Source organism: Myotis daubentonii, chromosome 5 (genome assembly GCF_963259705.1).
Source record: "Myotis daubentonii chromosome 5, mMyoDau2.1, whole genome shotgun sequence".
NCBI lineage: Eukaryota > Metazoa > Chordata > Mammalia > Chiroptera > Vespertilionidae > Myotis > Myotis daubentonii.
Window position 1 is genome coordinate 63,074,226 of NC_081844.1, and position 23,847 is coordinate 63,098,072.

The 23,847-nt window shown below is 37.5% G+C and overlaps 1 protein-coding gene and 1 long non-coding RNA gene across 10 annotated transcripts in view; one reads left to right on the top strand and one right to left on the bottom strand.

Annotated features, from left to right (window-relative positions):
• The window catches only part of ELF2 (E74 like ETS transcription factor 2), a 94,590-nt gene that overhangs the window by 56,464 nt on the left and 14,279 nt on the right, over positions 1–23,847 (top strand). For 7 of the 9 annotated variants that reach the window (XM_059698004.1, XM_059697997.1, XM_059698000.1 and 4 more), the window contains one exon: positions 22,412–22,525. In XM_059698004.1, coding sequence (XP_059553987.1) covers positions 22,412–22,525 — 114 coding nt within the window. Of the gene's footprint in view, positions 1–12,316; positions 12,548–22,411; positions 22,526–23,847 lie in introns of those variants that run through there. The other 2 variants (XM_059698001.1, XM_059698002.1) reach the window with 1 other exon arrangement.
• On the bottom strand, positions 8,458–12,082 carry LOC132235528 (uncharacterized). Its single transcript, XR_009453039.1, has 2 exons — positions 11,981–12,082; positions 8,458–9,032 (listed from the first exon to the last, which is right to left on the bottom strand). It is a non-coding gene; the product is annotated as an uncharacterized LOC132235528 (long non-coding RNA).

Below are 23,847 nucleotides of genomic sequence, written 5' to 3' on the forward strand. Positions count from 1 at the left end.
ACTGTGTACTAGACTAGGTCATAGAAGAATTTCAGCAATGTCCAGAATATCAGTATCATTAAAATAGTATTTCATCATAATGCAATAAAATTAGAAGTCAACAATGAAAAGATAAAAATATGTCATAAAATTGGTAAATAAAAACTCATTAATGGATGAATGAGGAAATGAAAATTATAAAATGCAGCTAAAAACAGAGCATTGCATGTAAAGATCTGAGATGTGACTTAAGTAGAACTCATGGAAATTTAATAGTTCTAAATGTATTTATTGAAAAGTAATAAATATTGATATAATGAACGTGTGTTTATTTTATTTTATTTTTTAAAATATATTTTATTGATTTTTTACAGAGAGGAAGGGAGAGGGAGAGTTAGAAACATCGATGAGAGAGGAACATCGATTAGCTGCCTCCTGCACACCCCCCACTAGGGATGTGCCCGCAACCCAGGTACATGCCCTTGACCGGATTTGAACCTGGGACCCTTGAGTTCGCAGGCTGATGCTTTATGCACTGAGCCAAACCAGTCAGGGCATGAACATGTGTTTAATGCTAGGTGTTAAAGAATCAACAGGATAAATGCAAATTAAGTAAAAACGAAAGAATAAATTAATAAAACTCAATAAAATAGAAAATAAAATAATACATTATTAATAAAACCATGAAGTTAATAAAAATGGATAAACATCTGTAAAGACAGATCAAGGAACAATAAGTTCTATAAAGAACAAGAATATCACCGACAGAATGGAGAGTTTTAAAGTCATTAGAGAATACTGTGAACAAACTATTGCCAAAGAACTTGAAGACTTATGACATGGACAATTACAAAAATATATATCCCTGGCTGGTGTAACTCAGTTGGTTGAGTGCACCAATTCGATTCCCAGTCAGGGCACATACCTGGATTTCGGGCTTGATCTCTGGTAGGAAACGTGCAGGAGGCAGCTGGTCATGTTTCTCTCTCACACCAATGTTTCTCTCCTCCCTTCTTCTCTCTCCGTCACTCTTCCTCTCTCTCTAAAGTCAATAAAAACATATTAATATAAATTACATATAACTAAAAAAGAAATAGAAAATCTAAACAGATGAATAATCATTTAAGTTCTGTAGTTTCACATATGCATCACCTCATTCAAATAAAATCCAGACTTAGGTCTATTACTAAAATTTCAAGGGATATATAATCCCTATCATATACAAAGTATCTAGAAAATAGTAAAAAAGGGAAAGTTATTCAATGCTAGTATAACCTTAACCTTAAAATTGACATGTAAAAAAAATTTGTTGCAAATTTATGTATGGTCATAGCTAAAAATATTCTAAATAGTAGCAAATCAAATCACCCGCTGATTAAAAAATACATAATGACTAAATGCATAGTAGGAAGGCAAGAAAGGCCAAAGATTAGAAAATCTATTGATGTAATTCACCACATGAATAAATTAAAGGAGAAAAACAATGTAATTATCTCAGTACATCCCAAAAAGCATTTGTTAAAATTCATCATCTTCTAAGGATAAAGACTTAATCAGGATTGGGACTTGATAAAGGGCATTTTTCAAAATCTAGTCATGGCCAGTGTGGCTCGGTTGAGCATTGAGCATCGTCTCAAAGGTTGCCAGTTTGATTCCTGGTCAGGGCACATGCCCGGGTTTGGGGCTCCATCCCCAGTAGGGGGCCTGCAGGAGGCAGCTGATTGATGTTTCTCTCTCCCTTCGTCTTTCTCTAAAATCTTAATAAAATCTTTTAAATATTGATAGCAAGTATCATAATGAATGGGGTAACAATGCCAGCTTTCATCTTTTCTAAATAGCATTATTACTGGAGCTCTTAGCAAATGCAAATAAGACAAGGAAAAGAAATAAACATCATAAAGATCAGAAGGGAAGAAACAGTATTGTTTTTTGCAAATGGTTTAATTAACACAAATTTTAAGAATATATAGATTTTAAAACTGGATTGTTCATCAGGGTTGCAGTGTTATAAGAAGAATAATCAGAAAATGAAACAAAAAGATTCCCATTCAAAATAGTAGAAAAAACTTATTTAGGGATAAATCTAACAATAATATGCAATATCTTTATGAAAACAAGAATTTAACTTTTATTGAGGGACATAAATAAATGAAGAGATATGTAAATTCCTTAAGAGGAAATAGAAAACCTAAACAGACCCAAACTATTTTATTTCTTTAACATTTAACACAAATACACATGGACAAGTAAACACGATAAAGCTATTAATTCTTTTCCAGTAAATCTATAAATTCAGTACAATTCCAGTGAAAATCCTAAGGGGACTTGTTTTTGGTAGAATTTCACAAACTCTTAGATAAAGTCCAAAAATTGTCTAGTCAATTCTGGATATGACTAAACTGTGGGTACATGCCCTTCTATCCGTAAAGAATGATTTTGAAACTATAGAAAGTATTTAAATATGTTATTGGCCCATAGATAAATCATTTAGTAGGATAGAATAAAGAACCCAGAAACAGAGTAAGCATATACCTGGTATATAATATATATTGATTTAAATCAGTGGGTAAGGGTGAACTGTTCAATTAATTGTATTAGGATACTTGGCTTCTTATATAGAGAAAAGTAAAAGTAGATTCTCCCTTGATACCCTCTTTTTTATTTTTTCAGTTGGCTTATTTGTTCTTCTTTATTCTCTTTCTCTACACAACAATCTCATCTCCCTCCCTATAAGCATCAAATTTAATTTGATTAATGGGTATTTTTTTAGTTTTTTGAGTGTGTATATTCTGTGGTATATATTTAAAATTTATATGATACTATGTATCTCACTTTGTTTCATACTTTTTAAAGTAATTACTGTCCTTAATATCCATGTTGCTTTGTATATATCTAATGCTGCTTCTAACTGCTGCCCAATGTCCTATGATAGACAACCACCACATTTTATCACTTGCCTAGTAATGGATACCCATCACTCTGTTCTTTTATCAGCTATTGCTGCATAACCAACTACCCCACAGTTTATTGGCTTGAAACAAGAATCAGTTATTGTTTCTCCTGAGCCTGTGGGTTAGCAATATAGTTCTACTGAGATGGCATGGGCATCCTCTCCTACGTGTGGTGATCTGTGGATCAGCTGGGAACCTGCTGGTCTAGGAGAACCTTAGCTGGAACAACTGAGCCCTCCTTCTCTCTTCTTTCCAGACATCATACTACTTTTCCATTTCTTAAATATTGGACAGGAACATCATGTGTAAGAGCAGTGATACTAATTGGCATCCCTGTTTTGTTCCTGATCTTGAAGGAAGTGTATGTGAAGTTTGAACTTGGAGTTTAATGTTTGTTGTGGATTTTAATATATAGTATATATCAAGTTAAGGAATTTTCACCTATTCCTTTGGTTTGTTTATGAGTTAGTTATATATGTAAGTATGGAGTTCTATCAGATGCTTTTTTGGCCTTCTTTGATGAGTCATGATTTTTCTACTTTATTAATGTCATTTAAGTGACAGATTTTTAGACATTGAACTCTCCTTATGTTTGAGAATAGCTGTTGCTCATCATTTTGCTTTGGTTTGCTTTCAGGTAAGGGCCTTTCATAAATGCTACAGAATTACAATTTTCTGTTGTGTTGTCTTTATTTGGTTTTGGAATCAAGATTACACTAGGCTCCTAAATAATCCAGGTTGCTTTCATATATTATTTTCTTCATTTTTTTTGCAACAATTTTTATAAGATAAGAATTAATTTTACAGTTTGCAAGGTTTTGCCTAAAGGGACATTAAGGAATTTCATTTTGTGGAGAGAAGGCTTTGGACTACATTTTAATTTCTTTGCTACTTACTATTCAATTTTTTTTCTTTATACAATTTATATTATTTCTTTATAAAAATACAACTATATTTTAACTTTATTAGGTTAAATTTTTTATAATACTGATTTAATATTTTTATATTGTATCTATATTTATTACTCCTTCCTTCTTTCCTTGCTTTTTTTTTTTTTCTTAATTCTTACCTGAGGATATTTTTTCGATTGCTTCTCAGAGAGAGTGAAAGGGAGGGGGAGCAAGAGAAAGAGAAACAGCAATCATCTGTTTCCATAGGTGCCCTCGCTGGTGATTGAACCCACAGCCTTTTGGTGCACAGGACGATGCTCCAACCAACCCAGCCAGCCATCCAGGGCTGATTTCTTTTTTACTATTCCAAGGATTACTTAACATACACTGTAAAGGAAAACATGTATGAATTAGACTGTACCAAAATTTAAAATTTTTGTAGGACAGGATACCATAGACGAACCAAATTAAAAGCCAGATAGCAGGCTGCAGAAGATATTTGCAACAGATATCTGAATTATCTAGAATAGTTTAACATTCTACAGATCAATAATACAAGAGGTATCACAGAAAAATGACAAATAATATGAATAAGCAATTCATAGGAGAAATGTTAATGGTCAATAAGTAATGAAAAAATGTCTATTCTCAGTACTTAGTAAGTATATGCAAATTAATATAATAGGTGGCAAAAATTTAAAGCCTGATCATATTTTTTATTGGTGGGATTTTAGATTTGCACATCTACTTAGGACAGAGTAACATCTAAAAATTAAAAGTGCATTTATTTTGTGAACTAAAAAAATCTATAGGTATATACTGTGGAGAGACTAGCATACATGCTTAAGAAAGCCTAGGTAAGATTTTTTGCAACGCTGTTTATAAAAGTGAAAATTGAAGCAATTTTATTTTCCAACTGGTAGATAATTTGATTAATAAAATGGGGTAAATTCATGTACTGGAATACTTTATAGCATCTAAAAAGCATAGCTATATTTACTTATACCAGGGGTCCTCAAACTACGGCCCGCGGGCCACATGCGGCCCGCCGAAAACATTTATCCGGCCCGCCGGGTGTTTTTGCCGCCGCTGCCTGTCCTGCTTAGCAGCCGACTCGTCCCGGGCCCGCAGTGCACATGTGTGGAATGTCTGAGGGACAGTGAACTGGCCCCCTGTTTAAAAAGTGTGAGGACCTCTGACTTAAACCAATAGATATAGAATATAAATCTTGAATGGAAAAAGTAAATTTTAGAATGGCATACATAGTATAATGTCATTGGTGTACCCAAAGCATGCAAAAACAGTGCTATATATTATTCTGGGATATACACGTACACACACACACACACACACACACACACACACACACACACACACATATATATATATATATATATATATATATATATATATACACAAAAACATAAAAGTATAAAAATAGACTGGAAAAATATATACAAAACTCATGTCAGTGGTTCCTTTGGACAGGTGGAATGGTGAATACGGACTGGAGGTAGTAGTCAGAGATGTTATATTCACCTGTATTAATGTTATCACTTTAAGCCATAAATAACAAAATAGTTGGTCCTGTGTTGTTGGAATATGACTATTTGTTACATTAGTTTTTGTAATTTCATGCATGTTTTAAATCTTTCTCAAAAATTGTATGAGATACGTTCTTAAACTAGAAACACAGGTTACACATTTCTAGCCTGGGATGATGGTGATGTCATTGACAGAGTGTAAAACAAGGGAGATTTATAGATAAAAGACCTTTAGGTGTTAGTGGGTTTTCCAAATAAAGATGCTTACTAGCCCTGGTCAGGTGGTTCAGTTGGTTGGAGTGTTGTCCCAAACACCAAAAGATTGTGGGCTTGAACCCTGGTCAGGAGTCAACCTTTCAATATTTCTAACATCGATGTTCCTTTCTCTCTCTCTCTCTCCCTCCCTTCCTCTCTTTCTAAAATCATTAAAAACATATCCTCAGGTGAGGATTAAAAGAGTGATGCTTACCATATAATTGGAAATTAGAACTTAGAGCTAAAAAAATAAGTAAGTCCAGCCCAAAGATGCTGGTTTTTTAATCAGTAAAGAAATAATACTGAAAGCCTTGGTGCTGAACTGATGCTAGATACCATTCTTGATAGAATAGAGAATGAAAAGAGAAGGTGGCTAAGGATGACACTTTGGGAGAGCAGTCGGAATTAAGGGTGAAATCAACTGAAAAGAAATAGGAATAAAAACAAAGCCAGACAGTTTATAAGTTTACTAAAGGCCTGGTGCACGAAATTTGTGCACTTGGGCTGGTGGGGGGTCCCTCAGCCTGGCCTGTGCCCTCTCGCAGTCCGGGAGCCATCAGTCGGACATCTTTAGTGCTGCTGTGGAGGCAGGAGAGGCTCCCGCCACCACCGCTGCGATTGCCAGCCGTGAGCCCAGCTTCTGGCTGAGTGATGCCCCCCCTGTGGGAGCACACTGACCACCAGGGGACAGCTCCTGCATTGAGCATCTGCTCCCTGGTGGTCAGTGCATGTCATAGTGACTGGTCGTTCTGCTGTTTGGTTGATTTGCATATTAGCCTTGTATTATATAGGATTATAATGAAAATCAAACGAAGGGAAGGATTTCAATAAGGGGTAGTCAGTAATGCCATTTGTTTGGATAAGTAGAGTCAGGTGAAGACTAAGAGGACTTTGCTGCGTTTGGCATTTCCTAAAAGCTCAGTGTTGCCTGGCCAGTGTGTCTCAGTGGTTGAGCATCAACCTATTAACCAGGAGGTCACGGTTCGATTCCTGGTCAGGGCACATGCCTGGGTTGTGGGCTCGATCCCCAGTAGGGGACATGCAGGAGGCAGCTGTTCAATGATTCTCTCTCATCATTGATGTTTCCCTCTCTCTTTCTCCCTCTCTAAAATCAATAAAAACAGATTAAAAAAACAACAAAGCTCAGTGTTGACCTTTGCAGAACCTTTTAATGGGTAGGGTGCAGAAGCTGTATTTCAGGGGGGTGAGGAGATTAGTTAATCTGAATATTCCTTTTGGAATCAATCAAGATAGAATTTGAGTTTAATTGTAATATGTTTTAGTTAAGAACTCCATTGTAAACTTTTTTCATAAATATGCTAAAAAGAATCATGTATTAGCCTTTGTAAAGTTTCACAGGAATTAAAAATTTTTTTTTCCAGAGACTAAACATTCTCTAATAATAAAAAAGAAACCAAGTCCTTGAAATTAGTTGTCCTAAATGCTATTTAAAACTAGAGGTCCGGGGCACATATTCGTGCACCAGTGGGGTCCCTTGGCCTGGCCTGCACCCTCTCACAATCAGGGACCCCTCAGGGGATGTCAGACTGATGGTTTCAGCCCCGATCCCTGCAGGCCAGGCCAAGGGACCCCATCGGTGCATGAATCCGTGTACCAGGCTTCTAGTATGCATATAAGATCTTTGGTTAATATCTTCCTGCCCTCCCCACTCCCTCCTTCCCTCTAAGATTCATCAGTCTGTTCCATGTTTCCTGTGTGTTGAATGTCTGCCTCCTGGTGGTCAGTGCACATCATAGCTACGGGTCAAACGGTCGCTTAGGCATATATATACATATACTAGAGGCCTGATACATGAAATTCTGTGTGAATCTTTAGACTGCATTCCTAATCTATTGTCTATCTTACAGGGTTGGTGAGCCAGGCCTTACTTAATGGTCCTAAATCACTTGATTTCCAGCTTATTATTCTTGATAGATATATTTTTCCTGTAGCTTAGTTTTCTTAACCTTTCCCCCCCCCCCGCTAAGTATGCTCAACACATCACACCCCAGCTTTGAATTTCATCCTTAGATTGGTTTTATCAGAAAAAAAGCTTAGGCTGTTTGGCTTCCTCTTATTGTTCTCCCACTAATTCACTGCTCAAAATTGTTCCCATTTTTAAAAAATTTCTCAGACTTTTATCTATTGCTTTAGCTTTTATTAAAAAGCCAGACAACCATTTTGCAATTTACAATTCATAAATATAATAGTAAAATGGGTTTAATTTTTTATCCATTTTATAACTTCTAAGTTTTATAAATGAAGATTGTTTTGTAGAATTTTTGTCCTTGAAATCATATATACTGTGTGACTTTGGTCAAAATTTTAACTTTTACACAGTTTCCTGATGTGTAAAATGAGGTCACTGAACTAAATCAGTGATTCTCAAATAATTTTACCGTTGGTAGTTAAAGAGCTTTTAGTACTAAAATAGGAAATTGGCATCCTTCTCCCAAATTATAGAAAAAATTAATGGATAGAATATCTCCTACCTATAATTTTTTAAAACTTAAAGCCTGTTTTGTCCTTTGTTTGTACTAGTAACTGGTAGAGCTCACAATTCTGAGTTGTCTTTTTAAGTGTTATATATTATCTCATTCATGGTAGGGAAAGAGATCATGATGTTCAAGTTCCTTATTTTTTTAAAACCTCTAGGTGATGTTGTCTCTAGGCTCCTTTCCAACCATAACGTTTTTTGATTCTGTGCACTAGATAACGGGAAAACACAAATGAAATCACCAGGGCAAGTTAAAAATAAAAAAACACACTGAAAACCTATATGGTATTTGAAATAATTGTATATTTATATATATCTCCCAAGAATTTTTTCCACCATGGTTACTACAGGATCATAAAATCCATGGAATAGCCAAAGGTATCTAATTATTAGACTTCAATGATAAAGGTTATATTATGAAGACTTGTTTTCAAAATGGAGAGGTTGGAGGATGGAAGAGTTGATGTCCAGACTATAAAGAATTATGAAATGGAAAGAACTGCTTGGGACTCTGGTTGGAAGTTAAAGGTCATTCACAAACTTTACCCTGTTCTTTCTTTACCTAAGCTGTGAAATGTCACAAGTTGGGAGTTTAAACTGCTCCTTCCTTCTGTATTAATTCTCTTTTGCCGATTAACATATTACCCCAAATTTAGCAGCTTAAACAACAAACATTTATTATATTGTGTAGTTTTCAAGGTAAAGGTGTGGGGAATGGGTTATCCTCGTGGTTCTCACTCAGGGTCTTTCCGGAAGCTACAGTCATCCAAAGGCTTGGTTGGCGCTGCAGGTTTTGTCTCCTAGTAGCTCTGTCACATGACCGTTGGCATGATGGCATTTTCCCTGCCTAATGGGCTTCTCCACAGAGTTACTTGAGTATACTCAAGACATGGCAGTGAGCTTTCTATGAGAGTGACTAAAAAGGAAGAGATCAAGCGGACAATTTCTAAAGTCACACCCCATCACTTCAGCTTTCTTCTGTTTGTTGGAAGTAAGCCATTAAGTCCAGCCCACAGCCAAAGGGAGAGGGGGAATTAGGCTCCACCTTTCCAAGGGAGGATTATAAAAGAACTTTCAGCCGAAACTGGTTTGGCTCAGTGGATAGAGCCTCGGCCTGCGGACTCAAGGGTCCCGGGTTCGATTCGGTCAAGGGCATGTACCTGGGTTGCGGGCACATCCCCAGTGGGAGATGTGCAGGAGGCAGCTGATTGATGTTTCTCATCGATGTTTCTGGCTCTCTATCCCTCTCCCTTCCTCTCTGTAAAAAATCAATAAAATATATTTAAAAAAAAAAAGAATTTTCAGACAAGAAAATCCATAGGTACTAAATGCATCATAACAGATAAACAGGCCTTGTTACTTTGGTGGTTGGGGAGTGTTTGAGGGTAAGGGCTCTAGAGCCAGAGGTGCTTGGGTTCAAATCTTGGCCCTGCTTCCCGTTAACTCTGACCTCGGTCGAGGAACCTTAGATTCCTCATCTATAAAATGAGCACAATAGTAATACCCATTTCATAGGAAGGTAGAGAGGAATAAGTGAGAAAAGTGAATGTAAAGCATTTAGCATAGTTAATGGTTTTTATTTCAATAAGAATTAGCTATTTTTTACCTTAATTTTTCTTGCTAGGACACAGCAATAACTGTAATGTTATCAGAATATGAATTTGCTCTCTAGTGTCTAGATATTCTTACTCAGTGTTTTATTCTGCTTATTAATACCTGCTTAATCTTTGAAGGCTTGAGAAATGCAGGATGTGTGTGTGATGTGTGCATATACACACATATGCATGTTATATATGTACATATTCACATATGGTTTGAAAAAGTATGTGTATATTTAAATCCTGTCACATTTATATTTTTTATATTTGCCATGTTGCTAAATTCTTCAAACATGTTTTTTTAAAAATATATAAATTTTTATTAATTTTAGAGAGGGAGAGAGAGATAGAAACTGCAGCACCCCCTACTGGGAATCAAGCCCGCAACCCAGGCATGTGCCCTTAACCAAAATCGAACCTGGGACCCTTCAGTCTGCAGGCCTACGCTCTATCAGCTAAGCCACACCAGCCAGGTCTTCAAATACGTTTTTAAAGAATGTATTTCTATTTCCAACAGCGTCCTGTCCTTACTTGCTATTCCCAGTATATTATTGGTTTATAAAAAGTATTGATGGCTTTTGAAAGCCCAGTTAAAATAGCAATGCGGAATTCCATTTACAATAATAGCATGGCAGAATTGCATATATAGTCCAGGAAATTGTTTTTTTTTACAGAGCATTAAATATAAAGGAATCAGTTTTTTCTTCATTAATTTTTATCATTAACACACACATACATATATAGTATATATGTGTGCATATAATAACTGTGAAGTATTATGCAAGAGTAGATACAGCTTTTATTTTCTTATAAGACCTGGATATATATAATTAGGATGTATAGTAATTAAAAAACACACACACTATTCTTAAGGTATAGATCAAGAAGCAAATAGTAAAGTAAAAAGTTAGGTATCAGGCTTTAAACTGACTCCCACGTTGAAGAGAGTCAAGCTTACCTGTCATATCCAGAAAAAAAACAAACAAAAACCTTTGTCTTATATTAGTCTCTTCCCTTCTAAATACATGAAAAACTACTGATTGATAGGAGCGGAAATTCAGATATGTTATAATTTCAATTATCTGCCTAAAGCCAGCAATTCCCTTTATGTTCCTTATTATCCCAGGCCTGGAAACTATCTCAGTCTAAGATGCTGCCTATCAATGGATGATCCTTATTTTAAACTGACTAGATCTAAAAAATAAAAGCTATCAGTCATATATTTCCTTTTGTCCAAGGAGTAGCAAGTTTACCTACTGCAAGAAAGAGTTCCTTACTTGGTTTAAGGGGAGTTGTATTTTGAGAATGGCATATAGATTCTTTTTTGGGGGGTGGTGGGGGTGGTGGAAATTGTGGTGGTTGGGCCAGGGGAAAGGGTCAAAAGAATAAATTAGTATTCAGAAGAAATGAAAAAGATAAAAAGTTATAGCTATGTAAATTTATTCCAGAGTTGCACTGACATGTCAGGCAAATATTTTTTAAATGATACTGCACTAATATTACCACTGGAAGCATATTTTTCTCTAGATTATTAGCACAGTTCATTCAATTCCGATAATTAAAATTATGCCTTATTTTCACTTGTAACTACCAAATCCTTTTTGTGTTTACTCAGCAAATACTTATTGAGCACTTACTATGTAGGAGGTACTGTTGTACTTAAATTTTGTGTAGGAACAACTTTAAGGAAAAAGTTGTTTCAAACTTCTTTTATATTGTGAAATTCTGAAACTAGGGAAGCATTTTGGTAGTTTTTGTTTTCATGAAGCCACATCTGAATCATTTTATTGGTTTGATTTCCTGTGTTAATAAATTTATAGTCAACAAATGGCAATTTACCTCCCCCTTCTATTCTATTTTAATGGGAACTTCATTTGTAATGAGGTTTCTATCAAAAAGATTTTCTGAAGTCGATGTTGCTATAAATGAATACGTTTATTTGTTCCCCAGTGAACCCAGTGGAAGTGAAAGGGTGCTTGAATGTCATGACGATCAAACTGGGGAAGGATCATCCACCCGCCAGGGGTAGGAATGTTGTTGTTTCCTAATAAATGCCCGCTGAGTGTGCCTTCAGCCCAGAAAAAGGACGCAGGGGTCTCTCAAGTAGTTGGAAGGGTCTTACTTTCCAAGTACAGCTTTTAGAATATTTTGTGCATATGGCTTCTTTGGGGGGGTTGGCATCTCTGTTTTAAAGTGCAGCCTTTTCCAGTGCAGGGGTTCCATGTTGCCTAAGCTTTAAAACGGCCGAAACAAGTTAAAGAGGCACCTTTATTTACGGCTGCGGGACCAGGCGTTAGGTCTGTTCCGGGAAGAAACTGGACTCATGGCTCTCCTCCAGCGCGGGGACAATTGCAGACTTTCCTTCCGCAGAGCGTGAAACGCGCCTCTTCCTGCCGCGGGCCCGCCCGCCCGCGGCCCCCGGGGCGACCCCAGCCTCAGGTGTCCCTCCCGCCGCGGCCGGGCGGGCGGGCGCTCCGGGGGCGTCGGGACTTCCTGTCTGGGCGCGGGGCGGAAGGATCGCGTTGCCAGCCGAGGCGGCCGCCGCCGCCGCCCCTGCCGTTAGGTGGTGGGGTTTCTCCGCCCGGCGGCGGGAGGCGGGCCGGTCTCGGCTTCCTGTCGGAGGACGCGCAAGGATCTGGGCGTCGGGGTGTGAGCGAGTGCGTGAGTGTGTGTCGGCCGCACGGCGTGGCTCGGGCCGCGGGTTCCGCCTCCCCCCGCCGCCGCCGCGCTCGGTGGAAGTCAATGTGCAGCAGCAGCGCCAGCCCCGGGATAAACATGGCGACGTCTCTGCATGAGGGGCCCACGAACCAGCTGGATCTGCTCATCCGGGCTGGTAAGGGCAGGGGAACTTTTCTCCGGTGCAGCGGTGCAGCGGTCTAGGGGTGCACCCGAGGCGGGGTGCTTCCCCCGCGGCGGTCAGTGCCGGGGTACAGTGTCCGCCTCGGTCCCTGGGGCGGCCGGGGGAGAGGGGGGTAGTGAATGAAGTAATGGAGGCGACGAATCAGGAAGTGATCACCTTGGAGAGTAACCTGCCTCGGCTCCGGCACGGCCGCTGCCGGGGGGCTCGGCGAGCAGCGCGGCAGCGGCGGGCGGAGCGCTGGCAGCGGGAGCCGGGGCGCCGAGCCGCAGGGAAGTTGGGGACTCGGGGCGGACGAGTTGCGCGCTGCGCCCCAGCCGCCGAGGAACCAGGAAGTGAGTGCGGCTGTTGTCTGTCGGCGGCGCCTGCCACGCTGTCTGGCCGGAGAGGCCGCTCTACCCGCGGCCGGGGACGGCGGGCTCCCCGGTGAACGCTCGCCGCCCCCGCCCCGTTCTTCTCAGACCCGGTCCACGGACCCACGACTTCCGCATGGACGGGGCAGCCCGGGCCATGTCCGGTGGACCGCTACCCGCCAAAAAAAATGCCTGACCCTCCCCACCTTGTGCAGCCTCGGAGTAACGGTTCTGGAAGGGTCACCCGGCGTGGGGCGGCCCGGGGTGCGGCGTCTCCCGGCCGCCCGCCGCCCCTTCCTCACCATCTGGGTGGCAGTGAAGAAGTAGGCTCATGCCCCTTCCCTCGTGGGTGGGTGTTTTTTTTAGGGGGAGAATGGGAAGGACACGGAATTTCTTGTGTACCCCCGACCTGGCTCGTTGGGGTGTCAGAGGAGGAGGCTAATTTTTGTAAACAGTGGGAGAATGAGAAGGAGTGGGGCGGCGGGAGGGAGTCTCGGGCCCAGGGAAGTCTCGGCACGGAATTGCCCCCGTACCCCCTCCCCCCCCCAAACCTCCCACCATAGCGGAAGCGCCTCGGAGAGGACAGAACGGCCGGGATTGACAGGCCTCTTGTTCCAATCTGCTCGCTGAGATGTTCCAAATGAGAACGTTGATTTCTGGGGGCGGGACTCAGGGCTCGCGCTGGACCAATGGAGATTGGGCGGGAGTGAAGCTGACAATGTACGCATGGAATTGGAGGGAAGAGGAGTGTAAACACGGAAGTGGCCGCGGGGGTGGGGGATGTGCAGCGCCACTGCTGCAGCGGAAGGGCACGGACTTAAGTTACATAGAAGCGGCAGCTTTACTTAATGGACAGCGCAGCGAGGGCCCGGAATCGGTGCAGCAGTGCTTGCATCCTATTTACTTACTAGAATAATAAACACATGTTCCTTTCCCCGGGTTCTATTTCATATCGCCACCGATGGGGATTGGAAGATGGGAAATACCAAGGAGTAATGCTGTAAAAGATGTTGCCCTTCTGTTTTCCAGCCATTGTTTTTAGGTAGGGCACGTGAAATTAGTTTGGTTGGTGAAACTGTGATTCTGTTCGACTGGGGGCAATCATAAACACATGTGTATCTCTGAATTTAACAGAACTTTAAGTTTAAAGAAACTCTGGAATACTGTAACCGTATGTATGGTATAACACATGAGTGCCCAATCTTTATTCTGTAAAATGCAATACAAGACGTTTTAAGGATCTTTAGGGAAAAAAATCAGTTTACTGAGTAGTGATTAAAACACATTTGCCAGTTATTTTCTGATCAGAGCAAGAACTTAGTGAATAAGAGGTAGAGTACAAAGAGAACTTGGTTCCTTTGTGTATGCTCAGTTCACTAATAACATAATATGAATTAAGGGATGGAATTATTGGCTTTGTAGGATTGATTGGGTCAGTGATATTTCTGTGAGTGATAAACATGTACATTTCAGAAAATGGTTCCAGTGGTTTTGAACATATGGAGAGAACCTTAGAATAACCTCTGCAGTTAGAACTTTGAAAAATATTGTAAAGGTGAAGGGCTTAATTTTGTCTATGGAAGGTATATATTTTTTTATAAGCTTTTAGAGTTATTAGTGAAACTGAATGTGAACTAGATATTTTGCTTGGAGTGGATACATATAGGCAGCCTACAGTTTGAAAATACAAATATTTTATATCCCTTGGTTAAGGTGGTGGTGGTTTTTAAGTTAAAAGCCGACTTGCAGCCCTACTGCATTTACTTAGTATATATAAACCTTACAATTGAAGTTTACTTCATGATTTTAATGTCTTGTAAATATGTTTTATGTATAATTGTTTTCAAATTATTTCCTCAATTATGTTCATGTAATCTGAAGCTCCTTTACAAGTCCTATTTTAGAAGGAAACTGGAGATAGGTTTGCTGATTTACACTAGGTTTATTCAGTGAGTTAAAGTTGGGAGGAAAGGTGGCCCAGGAAATGTAGAACCAGGGATCTAAATTTTTATTGCTGCCTGTTTCCAATGACAGTGGGAGAGTAGTTTATAATGTTTGTCATTGTAAAATGGACGAGATGATACCTTTTTAATTCCCTTGAGGGAAGTTGTCAGGTGTTGCACATCATCCTTCTACAAAGATTTTACAGTCAAATTGAGGAGACAGATAAAAATCTACATAGGTATATATACAGTGATTGATATAATGGGTTGATGATTAGTGTAGAATGACTGATAGTAAGGAAAAGTTATGGAGGAGATAAGATTTTCAGTTGAATATTGTTTGCTAAACTTTTTTTCTAAGCAAGTATAAAGCACTTAATATTATATGTTAACACTGTTATAAAGGTGCTAGAGCATATATTTTGCTTTTACTTTCCTCCTTTAGAGGCTTAACTATCAACTTTAGTTAGCTATCAACTTCAGCTTTAGTTATAAACATGCTGTCAGAAGAGTTTGAATAAAGAATGAAATAAGTAAGCTTCGTTATTAAAAATCATTTTAACATAAAAAGAGTTGACATACTTGATAAAACTTTCACTGGCAACATGATATGAGAAAGAACCTTACTTCTGAAGTCAGGAGAAGAGGACCTACATATCTGGCTGTCACTAAACTATCTCTGGACTCTTTAAGGCTTCATTAGGTGATCTATAATAACTTTTAAAGTTCTGAAATTATAAGTGGCTCAAATATTTAATAGGAAGTGAAGACTTTTCTTTTTCTTGGATTTCTTTACATTATGCCATGTGAATGAATATGTCTAAGGTTATTTAATTGGGAGGTTACTCACTTTCTTTTAGCCAGTCTTGGAACTTGAATATGACTATGATATAATTTACTTAATTATTTAGGCTCATTTCTAGTATGTACATATATATAGCTTATTATAGGAAAAATAGATGTCTATAGGAAAAAAAGAATGTCCCTTAATTTTTCAGCAAAAGTATTGTGTATGTATAATCTGGATTTTTCTTGAAGATTTTCAATTTAAAATATTCTGCCTTCTTATTCTCAAATATACTTTCTTGACTTTTTTTTTCCTTCTTCTTTTTGAGAATTGAGTAGTAGAGTCACCAGAAGCTTTGTTCTACTTTAAGGCAGTTATTAAATTGAAGGAGGGAATTTTTTCTGGAAATTTAGTCTAAGTATTTTCACTAACAAAACAAATGTGTCTGGTTTGTCAAAATTCATTGTGAAATTTGCACTTGAAAATCTTACTTCTAATTTACTATATATTGGAATGTCCGTATCAATCTGGAAAAAGTTTTAACAGGATGTGAAAAGATGAAGCATATGTTGAAATAAAACAAAGAATGGCATTAACTTGTTTTTGTTAATCCTTACCGGAGGATATTTTATTTATTTATTTTTTAAAATATATTTTATTGATTTTTTACAGAGAGGAAGGGAGAGTGATAGAGAGTTAGAAACATCCATGAGAGAGAAACATCGATCAGCTGCCTTCTGCACATCCCAGGTACATGCCCTTGACCGGAATCGAACCTGGGACCTTTCAGTCCGCAGGCCGATGCTCCATCCACTGAGCCAAACCGGTTTTGGCTATTTATTTATTTATTTATTTATTTATTTATTTATTTATTTATTTATTTATTTATTGTATGTATGTATGTATGTATGTACTTTTGAGAGAGTGAAAGGGAAGGAGAGAGAGAAAGAAAGAAACATCGATGTGAGAGAGACACACCATTGTCTGCCTCCTGCACTTGTCCCTACTGGGGCTGGGGATCAATCTGCAACCCAGGTACTGTGCCACAGGCCGAAGCTCGAACCACTGAGAAACACAGGCCAGGGCAAGAATGGCGTTAACTTTTTTAAAAATTTACTTGAAACTGTGTTTAAGAAATTACTCTTAAGAATTTATTGCAGCATTAGTACTAAAAGTCATAGAAAAACTGAGCTAAAGAGTAACATCAGTGTGGTCAATCAGGATAATTCAACAAAACAATTTCCTTCAGAAATAAATTTGGTTGGTGCACGGGACAGGTATGAGAGTGTTCTTGGTAATTATTTAAACTCTGTGTTACATGTAAATTAAATGTTCAAAAGGTTGCAAAGAAATATTTATGAGAAACTTAAAAAATCTCTTACGTGGAAGTGGACAAAATATTGTTGTGCTTATGGAAATGAATACTTCGATGTTTATGTTTAGAAGTTAAAACTTACAGAAACATGGGGATAGAATTTGGGTGCTTATTATATAATTACATTTGATTACAAATTACAGCTGCAGTTCTAAAAAACAAATTTCTGGTCTGGCAATTCTGGGAGTCTGTGAAGTCAAAATTGTTTTCATAATAATACTAAGACATTACATATTTACCTTTTCACTTTCACAAGTGTTCTGAGGAGTTTTCTGGAGGCTACATGACTTGATACTCCAGCATACTGAATGAAGAAGCAAATAAGAGTTCAACTGTTTTCCACCATGTATTTAAAAGATTTGTAAAAGTGTAAAACAAAGCTACTCAGTGAATTTTTTTTGTTTTAGAAAGGTTATTTTGGCTCAGTGGTTGAGTGTGGACCTATGAGCCAGGAGGTTGAAGTTTGATTCTTGGTCAGAGCACATGCCCAGGTTGCAGGCTCCATCCCCAGTGTGGGGTGTGCAGGAGGCAGCCAGTCAATGATTCTCTCTCATCATCGATGTTTCTATCTCTCCGTCTCCCTTCTTCTCTGAAATCAATAAAACTATATTAAAAAAAAAAAAGGAAATGTTATTTTGCATAAAGTGTTACTTATGTTTACAAGTATTGGATTAATTAAATGAGTTAATAAATATTTTGAAGTTTTGATAGATTTAATTTCAAACAGTATAAATACACGTAGAACTATTTATACATACAAAATCTCGGCAGTCCTTAAATTGGATGTAAAGGGGCCCTTTTACCAAAAAAGTTTGAGACTAGCTGAAATATAGTTTTATTTAGTAAACACTTTTCAGTACTGTGGCCACTAGCCACATGAGGCTATTGAGTACATGAAATGTGGGTGAGAAACTGAATTTTTAAAAATTTTAATTAATTTAAATGTAAAAACTTAGCAGTGGAAAACTTTGTCAATTACATGTTGAAATGACATTATCTTGCATATACTGGATTAAATGAAGGGTATTAATTTGACCTGCTTTTAATGTAACGAAATTTAAGAATTATATGTAGCTCATGTTTTATATATGTAATATATTTTTATTGATTTCAGAAAGGAAGGGAAGGGGAGAGAGAAACATCAATGATGAGAATCATTGATCAGCTGCCTCCGGCATGCCCCACATAGGGGATGGAGCCTGCAACTGGGGTATGTGTCCTGACTGGAACTCCAACGGTGATCTCCTGGCTCATAGGTCCACACTCAACCACTGAGCCATGCCGGCCTGGCTCATGTTATGTTTTTATCAGACAGCTCTACTTTAGGAAATAATTTTATTTTCTTTCCCTTTTAAAGCTTATAACAACTATTGATGAGAAAGTTAAAGGGGAACAGGTAAAGATGAGAGTGTCCCAGGCCTTTACCTTTTCCCTCTTTACATAGCATTCATTCATATTCTTCACTCACCCGTTATGTCATACATAGCCTTGGGGCATTAGAGGATAAGGTGTGGTAGATCAGATAGTTGAGTGATGACCTTGTAATGTTTATGGTCTTGCTTGTAGGGGGATACCACTATCACCTAATGAAGTGTTTTCTGATTTTTTTTCCATTGCTCTTAAGTTAAATTGCTACATTTTTGACTTTTAAGAACATTGTTATGAACTAGGTCCATTGCCAGCATTCTCTTCTGCAAAGCTGAGAGGTATGTCTCTTGTCAGACTTAATTACCAAGTTTGGTATTTAGTAACAGCTGTTGAGTGAGTCTGGAATAATCTACCATACAAACACCAGTTGATTAGAAAGCTAGAAACGAACAAGAAGACCTCTTACCAATGGTAAAAGAAGGCATAAGCAAATTTAATGGCTCTATGATTAAAATTAAAATAGTTTTGAAATTTATTTGATAGATTTATTTCTTCAAGGAGTATTTACCAGCAACACCAACTACTAGTGTTAACTAGAAAAAAACTTGTAGATTACTTTTAGCTTCATTGTTTCTGTTTTTAAAATGAGTTGCTTATTATTTTCTCCCACATTTTTAAAATATATTTTATTGATTTTTTTTTACAGAGAGGAAGGGAGAGGGATAGAGAGCTAGGAACATCGATGAGAGAGAAACATCGATCAGCTGCCTCCTGCACACTCCCCACTGGGGATGTGCCCACAACCAAGGTACATGCCCTTGACCGGAATTGAACCCGGGACCCTTGAGTCCACAGGCTGATGCTCTATCCACTGAGCCAAACCGGTTAGGGCTCCCACATTTTTTATACATAGGTTTAGAAAGACTCCAGCAAGTCAGGTTTTAAGTGAGAAAAAAGGAATTTTCAGCCATTGCTTATAGTTTGCTTACTTTGATTACACAAAACTTAAATTTATGTTTATCCTTAAGAGTTGTGTAAAATTTTTAGTTTAAATTGTGTTTGAATTATTGAGCAGGACATCTAGTATTAAAAAGTTTTTGAAAATTACAGAAACTTGAAGAGGAGAAATCTCTCTTAAATTCCTGTTATAAAAAATAACTTGTTGCCCTAGCTGGTTTGGCTCAGTGGATAGAGCGTCGGACTGCGAACTGAAAGGTACTAGGTTCGATTCAGGTCAAGGGCACATTCCCAGGTGGTGGGCTCTATCCAGTGGGGAGCTTGCAGGAGGCAGCCAATCAATGATCCTCTGTCATCATTGATGTTTCAGTCTCTCCCTCATCCTCTTTGAAATCAATGAAAATATATATTTTTAAAAAAACACAACTTGTTGACTTATGTCAATGAAAGAAAAGGGAGAAGATAGTGTCATTTTTTATAAAATGGGTGAAATATTCTTGGAAACTATCATGGGTACATTACTGTAAATTGATCTAAGTGATTTTGATTTCTTAGGTGTTCATTTCTTAAATAGGTGCTTAGGGTTATTTTAGTAAATAAAAATGACAAAATAAAATAAGCATAAAAGAAAGAAATCAGCACTCCTTTTAAACAAACTTAGCTTACAGAGTAACTTTAAATTAATTTTGCACTTTCATTTAGTTTTGAAATATTTTACTTCCATTTATGTTTTGTCATTATCTAGCTACACGAGGCCAGTGATCTAGTTACACTTATCTCAGTTTTATGGCATCGTGAGAAATGCTCAACAACCATTTGTCGATTGTATATAATTAGATCTTCTGATTGATACTTCATAGAAAACTTATGTATATTCCCATCCTAAATTTAAAGTATGAATAAATAAGTTTTCTCCTTAAATTTGTATGTATTTTATTTGTTTTAATCTATAAATAGAAAATTTCTGGGAAAATATAATATGTTGAGGTCAGAAATATAGGCAAAAAAATAATTTCCACTGACATAACTAATATGAAATTATGGTCTTGAAAATGTACCTCAAACTACTTAAGGACTCAGCAACATAATGTATAATTGCTAGACATATTTCATTTTTGTTTTATAACTGGAAAATCTGATATAATTCTATTGCTGTATTTTATCAAATACTTGAAGCTCTGATTTTAATACGGTAGTTTTTAGGGTATGTCTTAATACAATTACATAAGGAATTAGTTTACCCTGGATGGTTTATTAATAGCAGCTAAGACAACAGCTAAATTGCAACACAAGCAGACCTTGAAGAGAATGAAGTTCCTGGTATAAATTTTAAAAACTTGAGAATTTGCTTACCAGGATTCTTTATGTATGTGAGTATTATAGGGAGGTACTTTGAAGAATGTACTTGAGAACCGCAGCATATTTATACTTACTAATACTGAGTTTCTTAAAGCTGAGCTGGAAGGACTGATTGAATCCTTTGCTTCAGTCAAGCTGCAGATAAGAGTAAGCAGGGTCACCTAAAGATAGATTTACTTAGAGGTTTGGCTGCCTCTCTGGAACCGGTCCGCTTTGAGCAGATTTCCATAAATGGACAGAGCAACTGGAGAGACCCAGTACCTTGGTTGAGAGTGTGGATGATGTGCAACAGGTGGTAAAAACAGTCACTGGATTTTTTTAAATAAATGGTCTCCAAATGACTGGTGTTTAAGGCTGAGCATTTGGGGAATTTTGAGACTAAGTGAAATTTTTTTTTTTTCAATTAAAAGTTTCCTGGAAACAGTTTTAAAAGATTCATATCTTAAGTGTGTAGAACTTGTGGATTTATAATATGGTTTTATGGAATTTGTATAAATACTTTCTTTTAGTTCCTTTAGAGGATTAGAAACTGTTACATATTCATGTTTCAGAACCCTTCACCAAGTAAAACATTCAATGTTTTAAATCAGGATATGAAATTAATATTTCGTTAAGATAATAAGTTTGTTCTTGAATTGCCTATTTTCCTGTAGGGTCATTGGGTTGTTCTTAAATTTCAATACATAAAAGACATACTTGCCTGCGTACTATATGAAAGGTCTCTGTTAGGAACTAAAACAGACATGAAGATGAATTAATATAGCCACTCTGATCTCAAAGAGTTCATTGAATTTTTATCTATGTGTATGCTTTTTATGGGAGTCACCTCACTACTGTTTTGTATTAGGAAACCCGCCTTACAAGAAAGTAAATTGCTGGCCTAGGGTAACAGAAATTACTGGTAGAAGTGGCAGAGGCTAGAACCCAAGCTCTTAGACCTGGAAGTCCAAACCTCTGCCGTACACTTTACTGCTTCACAAATAATTCAGTCAGCAAAGCAATAAACTCAGTTCAAGGAGAGAGTTACAGAAAGTGGTAAAATTAGAAAAAGATTCATGGAAAACAAAACCAAACCATAAAAACTCTTTTAAAAAAAATTTCTTGGGTAACACCTAGCCAAGTCCTGAAGGAGAGAGCAAGGTTATTGTGAAGGAAATTCCCACATGCTTTGGTGCCGCAGCTAATGCGCATGCCCTTTGGTGCCGCAGCTAATGCGCACACCCAGGAGGGTCTGTAGGAATTTAATTCATTAAAGTAACTTAGAAATATGTGTTTCTAATTTTGATATCATGACCCCTGATTTTAGTAACAGTATATTAAAATATATAATTGACTTTAGGATTGTTAATTCACAACCATCCTTTTTCTCCATAGGTTAGTTTTGGCCTAAAATTGATACAGGTTTAAAATTTTAAGGGTTTTTCTTTGTTTTCCTTTGGATAAGTTTCAGAAATTTCTCAGTAATTGCTAGCCAATCTCAGTTGCTTTATAGTTAACATTCATTTTACAAAGTGAGGATACTAGATTGTTTTGGTGTTTAAAGCATCTCTATAAATAATTTACATAAACTAATGTATATCAGTGACTTAGAGTTATGCACATGAGAATTAATTTGTAGTTATGTCTTCTACAGCAGTGTGTTTTAATTTAGTAATGTGTTCAGTGCATTTTTAATTAAGTGGAACTTGTTTCCCCCAGTGGAAGCGTCCGTTCATAGCAGTAATGCACACTGTACAGATAAGACCATTGAAGCTGCTGAAGCCCTGCTTCATATGGAATCTCCTACCTGCTTGAGGGATTCAAGAAGTCCTGGTACGTGATTTCCCTATTTCTATTAAACCTGCCACACCACTTCATGTATCTAGAATGAAGTTTTGTAAGATACAGGGGCATTGTTGGTGTTCTCAAGATCGGTTATACATGAATACCCGTGACAGCAGTACTTGATCTTTATTTGTCAAAGTACCCAAGTCTTAAATACTTAATTTTCATAATAAATGAATGCCCAGTATAGATAGACAAAAGTTTATTAAGTTGCTATTTAGACTATCATGTCTTCCTTAACTCTGGGTAAATTTATAAACCTTTGTACAATAGTCCTTAAGTGAATGGCAGATGGGTGGTTGCCTCCTATGACCACTTTCAATTCTTTAGTCTGTGTTAAAGTGACTCCAGGGAACCATCCATTGTGGAGAGGAGAGGAAGCTTCCACCATTTCCTTACACTCCCTTCAGGCTGTGAGTTTTTCTTTTCTTTTGGTCCCTTTTTTTCTTTAAGGCTGCCTTTGAGATTTATGTTGTCCTAATTTTCATTTGCCCTAATTTTAATATTCTGATGTTAATTTAACTTGATACAGTAAGTTTGGACCTCCTTCTTCTTTCTTTTTTTCAATGTATTTTTATTGATTTTGGAGAGAGGAAGAGACTGGGAGAGAGAAGGAGGGAGAGATAGAAACATCAATGATGAAAAAAAATCATTGATTGGCTGCCTCCTGCATGCCCTCTATTGGGGATTGAGCCAGCAACCTGGGCATATGCCCTGACTGGGAATTAAACCGTGACCTCTTGGCTCATAGGTCAGTGCTAAACCTCTGAGCCACACATCTGGGCTGGACCTTCTTCTTACAGGATTTTACAATAAATACTAAGAGTAACCAGACTTTTAAAGTAAAATAGGAATCCTATGTATTCACAAGTATGAAAAGAAAATTAGGACATATTGGTCGGTGTGTTAATCCATGAGAGTAGGTATTAACTATCTCTTTATTGAAATAGAAATGTCATCCTGATTACTTATGCACATTGGAAGAAAGCCGGGACAACATTATTGTTTGTAATAGAGTGCCATATAGCAATCTTTATGTACTGTTTTAGTGACCCAAAATTCAGGGCTGTTTCATTAAATAAAGCTTTAAATATCAAAAATATTCATTGGGCTGTAATGAGCATATTTTCCTTTTTTCATATTTTAAAATGAATTATAAGTGCTTATCACTGAAATCATTTATTAAATGTTTTAAATTTTATACTATGTGCATGAATTACCTAGTTAGAAAATAATGATGGGTTCATGGACAGAAAGTATTAAAGAACTCATTATTTTATTTTCAAATATTTTCCCAATTGTCAAAATAA